Source organism: Amphiura filiformis, chromosome 5, assembly GCF_039555335.1.
Source record: "Amphiura filiformis chromosome 5, Afil_fr2py, whole genome shotgun sequence".
NCBI classification, from domain to species: Eukaryota; Metazoa; Echinodermata; class Ophiuroidea; order Amphilepidida; family Amphiuridae; genus Amphiura; species Amphiura filiformis.
In genome coordinates this window covers 4,068,856-4,084,262 of record NC_092632.1, presented here as the reverse complement: position 1 = coordinate 4,084,262, position 15,407 = coordinate 4,068,856, and the positions used below count along the sequence as shown (strand labels likewise).

The 15,407-nt window shown below is 34.5% G+C and overlaps 1 protein-coding gene across 1 annotated transcript in view; it reads right to left on the bottom strand.

Annotated features, from left to right (window-relative positions):
- Nucleotides 1-15,407, bottom strand: part of LOC140152508 (polyribonucleotide nucleotidyltransferase 1, mitochondrial-like) — a 64,870-nt gene that overhangs the window by 36,389 nt on the left and 13,074 nt on the right. Inside the window, exons 9-13 of the mRNA XM_072174848.1 lie at nucleotides 13,763-13,814; nucleotides 12,748-12,805; nucleotides 12,279-12,375; nucleotides 8,706-8,808; nucleotides 6,296-6,366 (exon numbers count right to left, since the gene is read on the bottom strand). Coding sequence (XP_072030949.1) covers nucleotides 6,296-6,366; nucleotides 8,706-8,808; nucleotides 12,279-12,375; nucleotides 12,748-12,805; nucleotides 13,763-13,814 — 381 coding nt within the window. The remainder of the gene's footprint in view (nucleotides 1-6,295; nucleotides 6,367-8,705; nucleotides 8,809-12,278; nucleotides 12,376-12,747; nucleotides 12,806-13,762; nucleotides 13,815-15,407) is intronic.

Here is a 15,407-nt window from a genome sequence, read left to right as displayed (position 1 = left end):
TTATGCTCTCAGCTGTCATTAGATTAATACAATTTTCTTTATAAAATATGCATTTATACAATCTTTTATCCTAATTCGTAAGTGTAAAAGAATGGGTGATTGCAAATAATTATATGCTGTAAAAAACACAAACAAAAACCATGTTTGATTGCTACAACGGATATGTGGGTCTGTTCGTTGGATATGTTTGTTAACAGTCTTGTTCTCAAAATTAAAAATTAGAGATATACTTTGTGCCATTGGACTTTGTAAGGAATATGTATATTAGAGAATAAAATTGTCACAGAAATACAAAAAAAAAATATGTATTTTTCTTCTGCATTTAAAAATTAGTCGATGAAGCAAACATCATTTATGACAAATAATTTATCCAAGACAAGTCACTATACTTCCGAGTGCAGTACCAATATTTAGGATTAAAAAAATATCCTGTTTTGCCAAATAAAACAATCATACTCCTTTAGTTGGACCTAACTGGCAATATAGTTAAATTTTAATATTTGGTAAATTTTTTGGAAATAAGGGCTGAAAACATGAAGTTTCAGTGTTTTTATATGCTGTAATAACTAAGCCTAAAGACCTGTACAAAGTCTAATATCAGTCTATGCTCTCTAATTTTTAGCAAACATGTTTGCTATTCTATAATCAAAATAAAGATTAAGAATAATATCTTAGCCTACACTCAAAATTCTGAATGCTTAGACTTGTGAGTCTTTGAATTTTGTGATTGCGATTGTGGGGAAAGGAAAATTTTGTCCCTTTCCCCCAAAAACATAGCCAAATATAAAAATTTAAGTTTCATTGCCAGTAAGCATAGTTACATGTAACTAAAGGATTATAGGTTGCAATTTCATTGTACTTTGTGTGAATCAACCTTGATTCTCACATAACTGTGTGTAGAATAGGTGTGATTTTAGGAAAATAAATTTTGATTTTTGTAATTTAAGTTTAGGAGAATCTTTGCAAGAATCTATTATCTGATATGTGCTGATATTGCAGCCCTGGATTAGGATTGGGATATGTTTCATTAAGTAAAACGGGTTAATTTTATCGAATCCATAAAAAATGAGTGCTGCATTTTTCTGGAATTGAGAAAAGTACACCAGTAACTTGCCTTTGTGCCTGTATTTGTTTCCAGGGCTGTTACAATAGTGAATTTTAACAATAATCACCTTTTTCCAGGGACTGTTGTCTGCACTTTCAGCAGCAGATATTTCTCACCTTGGGATAAGGTTGTAGGAGGATGTCTCGCCCCATGGCCTAATGTTTATGCTTTTTGATATTCTGTGTCATTCAGTTGATGTATTTTTATAATTGTAAATTGCACATCAATTCAGCTTTTAGCTGAGACCGTGTTTTAACAAACCATGAATAGTAATAATAATAGTTGGCTGATCCAGCCCAAGAAAAACATATAGCAGTGGTGCTGTTATTCCTATCTCGAAATTGAAGTTGAGTAGCATCTTTATGCCATAGACTTACACACTGAAGTATGTGAATGTACCAAGAGAAAAGTAATGAAAGCAAATTTTGATACGCATAAGAAAATGCTTAATTCCAACACTGGTTGCCAATCTATTGTCAATTCATTCACCATTTATCCACATATGCTTTCCATTTGCAGCATGCTAGTGTATACTCATGATACTACCGTAACCACCCGGGTATAAGCCCACCTTCAGGTATAAGCCCACCCCCTATTTTTCAAAACATTCTGGGAACAAGGGTGCACTCGGCTATAAGCCCAGTACTAAATTTTGGCCAAGTTCTTAAATCAAATCAATGCTTTTCTCTCACATTTAAGAACAAATATATATATAAAATATAAGTTGATAACTAATATTCCACACTTAGAATTTTAAGAAAATGACATAGATGATAGAAATTACTGGTAGATTGGGCATATACAAATGGGGATGATTTTTCTTATTTCTAAATTCAAGTACTTGCCCCTCCCCGGTTATAAGCCCACCCCCATTTTTGAAGTGAAATCTAGGGGGGCGGGCTTATACCCGAGTGGTTACGGTAGTAGTTACAGGTCAAACAAACTTTCCACGTGGCTCACATCGGCACATAAGCACGTCATGAGGTCATCGCACTGATGTGCTGCCCAAATAATTATTTATAGCATGGCAGTAACAAAATAACAATTTTCAACAAAAATGGCAGAATAAAATCATGAAAGTGGTGTATTCCAGTATCTGTTGTCAGTATCACATCATTTGGGGTATCTAGGGATATATATATACGGATATTAACTTAAGCTTGTATGAAAACAGATTAATAATAATATACCATACAGATATGCGTAGAGCTTCATGCACATTTTAAATTACTTTCCTTTGTTTGTGACCCATTTCTACAAAACCTGGAACATCTCATAATTTGAGATTTTGATATAATTTTAAAGATTTGAAAATAAGCTTTCAAATGACACCTAATTTGTTTTTGTATCACATACTTTTGAGGATATAGCACAATTTGTCTAAATGGTTCTTTAGACATTAGTGTCTAAGAAATACAGTCATGAATATCTCCAATTACATAACATACAATGGAGTGAACAAAGGTTGTTGGGTATTTACTAATCCTTTTGTACTTTGCCTAATAAGAATACCATATCCACAAATTACAAAAACCTCAATTCCAGACATTTTTCATGGTACATGTATATCTTTTATATATGGCTTTATCTGAAAAGAAGGTTTGCCAACATGTTCAGGTATTCATAGGAATTGGTTACAGTTGTGTAAAATACTGAAAATTCTAATGAATGTTACGAATTGCACAAATTAAAAATATATTATAATGAAAAATCTCATCTTTTAATAATGGTAATAATATATGCCATGTTTATTGATGCCAACTAAAAAGAAACGGCTCATCTTTCAGTCAAAAAAAATTAAATGGAAGAAGGTATTTGGATCCCTAGTGAGGAATTTTGTTCCTCACTACAATTAGGTCAAACTTTGTGACCAATTTCAACCTACAGGTATTTGAACAGCCTTATCACAGGACAAATGGGCAATAACCAAGACTAAACAAACAATCTTATTTATTATTAGCATCACCAGTATAAAAATAATCATGGACTTATTGACCCCAAGTGCAAAACAAACAATATGATAAGATGCTACTACTACTACTGATTGCAAGGGACAAAAGGGTTCTAACTGATACGTGAAGGGCCCAAAGGTCAAGACATGCAAACTTTTGCTTGGGAAATTTTAAATATCCTAAATCAGAGATGCCAACAGGTAGATGGAAAAAAATAGGAAAAATTGTGAACAGTGGGGGTCCGGGGGCGACACACTCAATGAAAGCAAAAAATGCCAAAATGGCCTCCAAGGTAGTTCTTACTTAATCAGAAATTAACTGCCAACTATTGAACTAAGTTTCATAACTTGAAAACGGAGACACTTACAGGGATAAGAACTGCATCATGGGATAGAGCTTTTCAAAATAAAGCTTTACTGAAAAAAAAATGACCAGAGCTTCGCCGTCTACATCAGCTTTTCAGAAAAGCAAGCCGCAGAAACTAAGTACATTTTTCCGGCTTTGTAGTGTCCCTGGACCTAGAGCTAAATGCTAGGATCATTCATGGTTGACTTATTTAAAAAAAAAAAACTGTTTGTGTTTTTAATGTGAAAAGTGATAATTTGTATTCATGTCATACTCTATTAATGGTTTCAAAATAGATACAAATTCAATGCATTTTGAAATCATTAATAGAGTATGACATGAGTACAAATAATCACTTTTCATATTAAAAACAGTTTTTTTTAATAAGTCAACCATGAATGATCCTAGCATTTAGCTCTAGGTCCAGGGACACTCCAAAACCGAAAAAATTAAAAAACTAAATTTTTTTTTTTTTTTTACAATTTCTGAAATTCTGAAAAATCAGATTGTTAGTCAGAATTCCTAAAAAATCGGAATTCCAAATAAAATCGGAAAATTGGCATCTCTGCTAAATAAGGTCAAGGCACTCTCCCTGTGATTTTGAGAAAGGGAGAAAATCAATCATTTTAAAACATGTGTTTTTAAACATTTGTTTTTGCCACAATGCATGCTTTTCTCATACATCTTGCAAACATTAACAGGAAGTTTGTTGGTACATGGCAAAATAATCTAACTGCACACTATCAGCATGTTTCTACCATCGAGATAACTCGATGTTTCTACTGAGCAAATGGTTGTCACTGAATTCAAGTTAATTCAGCCCTGGTATAAACAGATCAGGAGAAGTGAGGGGGTTAATAGTCGTGATTACGCGTTGACATTCACAGTAGAAACAGTTCGGGTGAAGATTTGGTGGGTGACACAGCCACATATACAGCAGGATTCAAAATCTGATTTTTTGACCTTCAAGGTAATAAAAAAATATTTTCTGAACTTCCACCTTCCCCACTAAATACATGAGTAGTGAATTGTTACCCTGCATTTACAGCCCAATAGAAACGACCTAATTAAGGTGAGAGGACTAAAATGCGGGTGCAAAGTGCTCAGTAACAGGCATATAAACAGTTACAGGTCAATAGTCCAAAGGGTCATTATAGTCTATATATATCTACCTCCAGTCAGCAGCACTAGCTTTGATGTTCAGCATGTGCTGTGTTGGCTTGTTTCTTGCATGTTCATATGCGCCAATTTGATTGTGTGCGTAAAAGTATGTACATGCACCAAGCTAATGTAGAACCCCAGGTGTAGAACACGCTGAACTTCAACTAGTGCTAGTGCTGCTGATATATAGACTATAGTCCTTATCCTTACCGTAACTCTAACCATCACCTTATCCCTAAGTTAACCTAAACCTATAGCTGAACAAAACCTATACTCCCCATTCCAGAAAAGTACAGCATTCATTTTTTTAGATTAAAATATATTATCAACTTCTGTCAAATGAAATACAGTTCAATCCTAATTGTTACTAAACTGGCAATAAGAGTTGAATTTCACTATTTGGCCAAATTTATGAATTACGGGACAAAAACATGCATTTTCAGTGTAAACAAGGGAAGAGGCCTACGCATCATACACTGGAACATGGAAACATTCAAACATTACAAACTAGCGCACGAGATCAAATTAATGATGCTTAATCGTATTCTTAATATATCAATATACAGGGAAAGAAGAATTACGCATCGCACACTAGCACAATTAAACATGAATTTACAAATGGAAACATTACATGCATAGGCAGATATACCAGAGTAAAAACTCCGGACATACCTGCCTGTGCGGGGACTCGAACCCCAGACCTCTCGCTTGTCGGGCGAGCGCTCTTACCACTGAGCTACACAGACTGTCCCTGATAAACAGGACTCAAGTCTGGTACTTATGGATATGAGCAGTCATGCTGGGGTAAACAGTACAAACAACACATTACATACCAGTGTACGAGATCAATAACTGATGCTTACCCGCCGGCCTAATATAATCATGCAAACAAGGGAAGAGGCCTACGCATCATACACTGGAACATGGAAACATTCAAACATTACAAACTAGCGTACGAGATCAAATTAATGATGCTTAATCGTATTCTTAATATATCAATATACAGTGGAAAGAAGAATTACGCAACGCACACAAGCATATTTAAACATGAATTTACAAATGGAAACATTACATGCATAGGCAGATATACCAGAGTAAAAACTCCGGACATACCTGCCACATTTTCAGTGTGTTTTTCACATGCTGTGACAATCAAGTTTTAATGATTTGTACGAAGTCTACTTTCGATTCATACATTCTAATTTTTGGAAAAGACATATTTCATAACCAATATTTAATTAAAGTAACACAAAAAAATGAAAATTAGAACAAAATTTCAGCATATACACAAGATTTTGAATGCTTAGACTAGTTTCAAGTCTTTGATTTTTGTGATTTGATTTTCAGAAAACATGCCGAACATGCTGCTTTTTTTTCAAGAAATTAGTAGAATTATGAATGTTTGCTTTATCTCCAATTAGTACTAAATGAATTATTAGGATTGAGCTATGCTTCATTTGGCAGAACTTGATAATATTTTTTGAATCCCCAAAATTAGTGCCAAACCTAACCCTGACTCTAAGTTTAATTTGAACACTGACCCTAACCTAACCTAACCCTAACACTAACTCTAATGCTAGCCCTAACCCTAACATAAAATACTCTATTATAAATTCCTAACTTAAAGCTAATGACTAATGACCTTTCAGGCAAATGGACTGTTTTTATATAAATAAAATAGAATAAATGAAACATTCTTGCCAAAAAAGCTCCAAATATGTATTCAACTTACCCCGTTAACTCTGATATAGGATCTGTTCTGAGTGCTGACCCTTTGGAATCAAATGTAACTGTGCAGAGAACCTGAAACCAAAAAAACACATACAGACAATGAGCTGGAAATTCAATCAGTCAAATAAACCAATAATTTATTGTTGGAAAAAAAAGTAAAACATCTTCTTAACCAGGGTTTACATTGTTTATTATTATTTATCAGATTAGTTGATGTTATTCATAATTTACAACAATTGTTTAATTTTTTCTTTAATTGTTTTATACTTTTTTGGGGCAAACATTAGGTTCTTCAAGTTGAAATCCACATACACCTATGGAAGAGATGACCTTAACCCCCACACAGGGGGTGTAAATTTCAAATGGAGTCACCCATTCAGGTAACCCCAGTTGAAATTCACACTCCCTGTGTGGAGATATGATCATGTCTTCTATAGGGGTATGAATTTCAACTGCAATACCCCATTCTAGAAGTGAAATTCTTGATGCTTGCAAATTCGGTTGATTGTTTTTGATTGATTCATCTGTCACTCAGTTGGTCAACTGATTGATCGATTGAGAATCAAAGTGATTGACCAATATGTCAATCAATTGATAAAACAAGTCAATGTCACATTAATATTGGTCTTAGATCATTTACAATGCTGGACAAAATTAGTTGGACTAAAAAATAGAATGTGCACCTTGTAATGGCCATATTTTCGTTATTTTTAGCATGATGAAATGGCGCTTCCTTTTGTGTCAAGTCTAAACATTACCCTCACCCCCAATACCTCCCCCTGTCCCACCAAGTACTACTGGGGGCACATGAACAAAATGTTAGGATCGACACTGATCAGGGGAAACGGGGGCTAATTTGCAATACAATACTGATTTCATTACAACCCGTTTGTCCAGGACTGTAGATTTCTCCTGTCACACTAGCTGTGTTAGTCCACTTTGGAATACAGCCCAGCCCCAGCCATGTCAACATCACAACTAATTGGTCTTAGATCATCTAGACCCTCCCATCACACCTACCTGTGTCTGTCCCCTTTGGAATACAGCTGAGCCATGTAATGGTTTATATAAGTCAACATCACAACTAATTGGTCTTAGATCATCTAGACCCTCCTGTCATACCTACCTGTGTCTGTCCCGTTTGGAATACAGCTGAGCCATGTAATGGTTTATATAAGTCAACATCACAACTAATTGGTCTTAGATCATCTATACCCTCCTGTCACACCTACCTGTGTCTGTCCCCTTTGGAATACAGCTGAGCCATGTAATGGTTTATATAAGTCAACATCACAACTAATTGGTCTTAGATCATCTAGACCCCTCCTGTCATACCTACCTGTGTCTGTCCCCTTTGGAATACAGCTGAGCCATGTAATGGTTTATATTAGTCAACATCACAACTAATTGGTATTAGATCATCTAGACCCCTCCCATCACACCTACCTGTGTTTGTCCTCTTTGGAATACAGCTGAGCCGTGTAATGGTTTATATAAGTCAACATCACAACTAATTGGTCTTAGATCATCTAGACCCCTCCTGTCACACCTACCTGTGTCTGTCCCCTTTGGAATACAGCTGAGCCATGTAATGGTTTATATAAGTCAACATCACAACTAATTGGTCTTAGATCATCTAGACCCCTCCTGTCATACCTACCTGTGTCTGTCCCCTTTGGAATACAGCTGAGCCATGTAATGGTTTATATAAGTCAACATCACAACTAATTGGTCTTAGATCATCTAGACCCCTCCTGTCATACCTACCTGTGTCTGTCCCCTTTGGAATACAGCTGAGCCATGTAATGGTTTATATAAGTCAACATCACAACTAATTGGTCTTAGATCATCTAGACCCCTCCTGTCATACCTACCTGTGTTTGTCCCCTTTGGAATACAGCTGAGCCATGTAATGGTTTATATAAGTCAACATAACATCACAACTAATTGGTCTTAGATCATCTAGACCCCTCCTGTCATACCTACCTGTGTCTGTCCCCTTTGGAATACAGCTGAGCCATGTAATGGTTTATATAAGTCAACATCGCAACTAATTGGTCTTAGATCATCTAGACCCTCCTGTCATACCTACCTGTGTTTGTCCCCTTTGGAATACAGCTGAGCCATGTAATGGTTTATATAAGTCAACATCGCAACTAATTGGTCTTAGATCATCTAGACCCTCCTGTCATACCTACCTGTGTTTGTCCTCTTTGGAATACAGCTGAGCCATGTAATGGTTTATATAAGTCAACATCGCAACTAATTGGTCTTAGATCATCTAGACCCTCCTGTCATACCTACCTGTGTTTGTCCTCTTTGGAATACAGCTGAGCCATGTAATGGTTTATATAAGTCAACATCACAAGTAATTGGTCTTAGATCATCTAGACCCCTCCTGTCACACCTACCTGTGTCTGTCCCCTTTGGAATACAGCTGAGCCATGTAATGGTTTATATAAGTCAACATCACAACTAATTGGTCTTAGATCATCTAGACCCCTCCCATCACACCTATAATGAAGAGAAGAAAAAATACACTAACAATGTCTAATTTCAAAAACAGTCTGCGGCTTATCTTTGTAACCAAGGGACAAGTTTTGATCTACAACAGAACAAAAGCATGACTTGTCTAAATTTGTTGAGAGTGCTAATTAAGGTGAGTGATATGGCAGGAGTCATATTTTTCTAGTTTTAGCCATTGAACTACAATAATTGCAGTGTGCTTCTTAATATTATTACACTGATCTTACAGGAAATGAGTCAAGGAACCCAATGATCTCATTTATAATTCCATACATCTTGTGGTATGAAATGGAAGGTTTTGGCAATTTCCCCCAACTGAGAAGAATCATGCAAATGGGGCAGAAATTATACCCTTTATATCAAGCCTCGAGATCTCCTTTAATAGAACCTGCACCATTCATCTTATGCGTCTGCTTTATTTGTGTCAATATCTGAGTGCAAATACCAGCGGGTCATGCTCTCCTTCCTCAACCTGCCTAGATCTGATAACAACTAGAATAAATAGCTCTACATATCTCGCTTCACATAGATGATCAGTGATTTAGTAAGTAATTCTGAGTTTAAAGTTACTGTATACAGTGTATACTGATGAAAGAAATAGCATACTCTAAAACAGAATACCAAATCAGCTCACACATTAAAAGATTTGACCTATATTATCATAGATTTAAACACTCTTTTATATATATCAGCCAATCAGAAAACTGGCTAGAAAAATAGTTGGAGGGTATTGATAGTTTCTAAATGCACTCTGCATACTATGCACATTGCTTGCTAATGTCTTTGCCTCATGTAGGATTTGATTTATTTTCCATGTAGGTTTATGCATTTATATTTGTATTGCTTGTATTTTCTTTCATTTTAAGGCAGCTGTGTACTCTCAGACACGCATGTAGTAAAAGTGCCATAACTTTGTAATTATTAACGCAAGACATATAAAAGTATACATTTTTATAAAGGCAAGACATCAATGAATCTTAATATAAATACAGATTTGGTGTAAAAACAACAATTATGAAGAAAATCACAAAAAAGTGAGTTTTTGGCAATTTTTGTTCGGTACATCATAACAAAAAAACACTTTCCAAAAATTGTTGTTTTGTTTTTTTCTTAATCTTGAGACACCATTCCAAAAACGTTTTTTTTTAGTTTTTTGATATTGGCCTTGTTTTTTGAGATATTGACCATATAAGGCATCAAAATGAACTTTTTAAAATTCACAAACGCCTATTTGCACAAAATGATGCCTAAAATCGGAAAAAGACCAAAATATAAAAAAATTAGAAAACCGTTTCTTAAGGGCTGGGGTATGAACGTTTGGACAGTATTTATTTTGGGACATGAGAGCACATCAGACATATCGAATTGCATTCTGAATACGAAGAATGTCACTCTGATATCAAATAATTTTGATTTTTGAAATTGCAATTTTACACATTTTATGGCAAATCATTAAAATTGATATTTTGATATTTAACAGTACTTGAAGTAAACTTTATAAATCTGATGATTTATACTTAAAGTGTATGTAGGTGGGATGAAAAGCCGACGATCAATTGAAAATTTTGACCTTTCATTATTAAAGATATGGATTTTTTTCCAACAAACACAAAAAAAAATTAGGTCTTTTGGGGAAAAAATCCATATCTTCAATATGAAAGGTCAAAATTTTCAATTGACCGTCGGCTTTTCCTCCTGCTACATACACTTTAAGAATATATCATTAGATTTATATAATTTACTTCGAGGACTGTTATATATCAAAAATTTGAAAAATATCAATTTTTAATAATTTGTCATAAAATTTGTATTTATATTGTGATTTTCAAAAAAATGAAAATTATTTGATATCAGAAAGACATGCTTCGTATTCAGAATGCAATTCGATAGGTCTGAGGTGCTCTCATGTCCACAAAAAATACTGTCGAAACGCAATAAACGCTCATTTTGGATCCCTTAAGTCGATCATGCTTTTTATGATGAGCATAATTGCTTACCTATAGATGCTATATTTATTGAGTTATCGTGTACCTAAATCGTCATTTTACTGAGAAAATGAACATTGAAATAAAGGCCGTTGAAGTTTAAAGTGGTCATATTTTGCACTTTGATCGAAGCTCACAGGAGAATGCGGCAGTTCTCGTTTGTCTACCTTACATTACGTGAACATCGGGTAAATCTACAGCCCTTTGAGAAGTTTAGGCGAAATCTATTCATATCTTGATGTTTAAATCGGGGGAAAGAACTCGAAAAAATTCACATTTTATCAGCTAAAACGGAGCCATTTGACCGCTAGGTTTTATGAAATCAGTGCTTCGCGGTGCTTCCATAAGATGCGCGGGCGCATGCAGCTAAGCGTTGCGTATCTGTGCGTCAACAAATTGCGCGTCTACAAAACGCGATGCGTTGTTGCGCGCGTATACCCCGATGGTACAACAAAGATTTTCTTTCCTTTTAAATTGCGGAAAAGAGTGAAATAGTGAAATAAAATCCATAAAATAGAGCAGTTGGAGTTAACAAATCTGGATTTTCTTTCCTTGTATTTATAAAAAACATAACAAAGTAAATACATTTCAAAAAAGCTCAATTTCGCGAAAAGAAACAATGTCTTGAGTACACAGCCGCGTTAATGAAAATATTGTTTTTCTTATGTATAAAGATGTTGAGATGTCCACATTTCATTTTCTTCTGCTGATCCAGATAACCCAAGGTGTCCTGAGAAGTTGATGCGGGCTTGTTCATTAGACCTAATAACCTATAGTTTATATATTTTTAAAAAAGCAAGAAAAAAACCCCGCAGTAATTGATATTGCACTACGCACAGGCATAACACCTCAATATTGTTCCACAAGCCTCAACACATTGTACAGGTTGTTGTTGACCACTACAACCCCATATCATTCCATAAACCATTAAACAACAACACAGAGACTTGCAGCTAAGAAGCACAAACCCTAGATATTCTATAATTGACCTTCACATCCAGAATCAGCTCCTCAAGTTTTGTATGCATTACAACAAGACAGTAAGCAGTAAGTTCTTTGTCCAGGGGAATTTCAAGCTAACTCAATTACTTGTACTGACCACCACCAGAGTTCGAACCCGCAACCTCTTGCACTATAGTCGGACACCTTATCGATTGAGCTATCTTGACTGCTAATAAATGCAACTGCTGAATGCAACATACAATTGAATAGAGAAATCTATAAGGAATGAAGCATAACTCTGTGTGATTAGCTGCATACTGTTGTATGTGAGCGTATGTTGCATACAACAGTTTAACCATATCAAAATATGACCATTTCATTCAATTTATTTTTATACTGCAAACAAATTCACACTTTTTTGCTCTTTTAAAATCAACGACCACAGCAAAGGAAATTTGGTTGAAGCAGGATTCAAACAAATTAACACAGCCGGCCAGTGAATTTCAGCTTGAAATCACATTAACCCCTTACCGTTTGTCATGCTCAAAGATAAGATTACGGAAGACTTCCTTGGAGACTATCCTGAAGGCCTCATGTATGTAATATGAATCAACTCCAGGAAACATTTCTACAAAGCAAAACAAAAACAAACAAACAAAAAATAGATCACTAGTTAGCATATTAACAGGAGATATTGTTTTTTCTTTCAATGTTATAACAATTTCTTTAATTTCATAGCACAAAGTATCTTAACCTTTTTAAATACTACACTTGCAATTGTATCTATTTCATATCTTTCCTTTAGCACTACACACAAGTAACAAATTTAATGAAAGTGGCTATTTAATGATTTATTTTGTAGATTAGACCCGTCTTTGCTCAATAACTCGCTACCTCACTGCTTATACTTAACATACAGACTTGTTCATTCACTCATTGATCACTCATTCATTCTATTACTTGCTCACTGTTATCTCTCATAGTATACACACATGATTACCTGTAACTTTTTCTATATTATCAACTCTTATTTGGTTTGAGGCTTTGTCTCTTGAAATCTGAAAAAAAAGAAGAAAAGAATGTGAGTAGTAATCACAGAGTGTGTTGTATAGTTAGTCAACTTAATTACTAGTCATTTACTACTACATAGTGAATTATGGAACATATACATGATTGACTATATGAGGCAGCTGTGTCATGCGCGCATCTATTTGGAGTCTTTCAGAGTGTCTACGCCAGCGCTTTGAGCAAACGCTCAAGATTTGAAGCTGCTCCCAATGCAATGCACATTGACATCACTACTTCATCAAGGAGAAAAATAGTATAATTTTAATACTAGTAAAATTGTATGAATAAGTACATCAGGACAGATATAATCAAAGGCCTATTCAGTGATTTGCCGATTCAGAAAACCACAAAAATCATCAAAGTTCAGTTTTTTGCACATTTGTCAGTAGCATAGATGTGCTAACATAGCCTGCTGGTGGTTAAGCCAAAAGCTGTGTGTTAAAGACAAAAAATGGCATTTTACATTTAACTGTAATATCTCTACTTACAAATAATATCTCTACTTACATTTGTAAGTAGAGAAATTAGCTACAAGTATTTGAATGGAGCTTCCAACTTTGTCAATACTGCGGATTTCCTTCTCCAAATTTTTCATTTAAAAAATACTGAATGACAATTTTAATGATTTATCCTTCACTTTTAGCAATTTTTACACAATTTAAAAAAAAATTTTGCTGGGATCACTGAATGAACCTTTAAATATCAAATTTTGTTGTACAAGCCCAGAATTTTATTCATGTTTTTAATGCGATGATCCAGCTGCTGCACCTTATCTGGCCCCTCCTACATATATCTCTTAATTCCATATTCATATATTGTAATATTCTTATTTAATGATTTTATTATTTAGTGTTATTATAATAATTATTATTATCATTATTTTCAATATTGCTATGTATAATTCTTGTTAAAATCATTATGAATTTGAATTGAATATTGACACTTACCTTGTCATGGGTTTCATCACTAAACACTAAAATGTACCTTTCTTGACACAAGCTGCATGAAAATATAAAACAAAAATTACAAAAATCATTTAGAAGGGAAGCTTCCCTTGGTATCATGGCCTCAAGCACTTACAACATTATGACAATTTGTGAGAAATGTTTTCAAAGTTAAAAAAAAACCATACTTGTGTTTGCTGTGATAATGCTCATATCATATTAAGGCCAGAGTAATGGAAGACACATTCGTTCGCCCGAATTTGAGATTTCTTGATATTTATCAACACTAAGATGTATTCTTTCACTTGAAACTGATAAAATACAACTTGCTAATATTTACTCGTATTTTTGCTTGACTTGTTTCACTCTTTTCAACTCTAAAAAGTCACATGGCTCAAGACAGCTTAGTAAATTGGCGGAAATAATGAGTCAGAAATGCTGTGAATGCGAAATATTTTGATTACTGGCGATTCGCTTAGCGTGACGCTGGCGCAACTCTGCGCGTATGTCCAACGCAGTCTAGGCGCATTCGGTTTGTTGTTCACGCCAGCAAATGTGGTGTAAACAAAACAAAAATTTGCCGTCAAAATGCCACTTAGATTTTTTAATTATTTTGAATTTTGGCGAACTGAAAGCAGACATTATAGATTTATTGGTGCAAAAAGATGCATATTTAGACCATGCACCAGATACAGCTTTTACAAGCGTGAAAGTCTTACCGTTTTAAAATATAAGGACGTTTTGTGCATAATTTTGACATTTTTTACTAAAACGTCGATTTCTCAGAGTTCACTTTTGACAATATTGCACGATTTTTGTGACAAAATAACTCGAAAAATATGCAAGCAAAAGGTAAACTTTTTGCACTGTCGTTTAGAGTACATCAAAGCCTAGGGAAGGTTTTCTCATTTTTTCAAAATATTTGTTTTAAACAAAAATATACACCATTCTGTGCAATTTTTAGCTTAATAGAGTGACAAAATTGCTTTTTTCACATGTTTTTTCAATATTTAGAAAAAAGAGACGAATTTCAAAAAAATAAAAAACCTTCCCTAAGTTCATGTCTCTTCTTTATGAAAAGCTAACTGATTTTTTTTACTCCGAACGGATTTTTTTCTAAGTTGTCACAAAAAAATTGGGGTAAAAAAGTGAATTTTTGGGATTTTTTCAAAAACTCGAGATTTTTGAACAAATCTGACGTCACCATGGGATTCCTTGACTCATTTCCTTTCCAAAAATGTATAGTTTTATATACTTTTGACATACAATTCAGAAATAATGATGCTCAAAAAGGTCCATGTTCTCTCCCATTACACTGGCCTTAAGCATCGCAAGGAGTGTAGCATTTTTTGTGACATAGCTTCTGTCGCTTTTGCAAATTGAACAAAATTTGTCACCAGTCACCTGAATACATCAACTAATCATTACATACTAACTGGATCTATTATTTTGCTTATTAATTTACTTTTCTTGATTTTTAAAGGTGGGTAACTTGAACGACAGCCTCATCCCCCACTTTACCCTATCAAAATGCAGATTTTGGTATCAGGTGAAAGCTAATATTTTTCTTATTATCACATTGAAATTAGGCGTTCCAAATCACTATATTTCCAGAGAAATCATCAAAAAACTGTCAAATTAGTCTTGA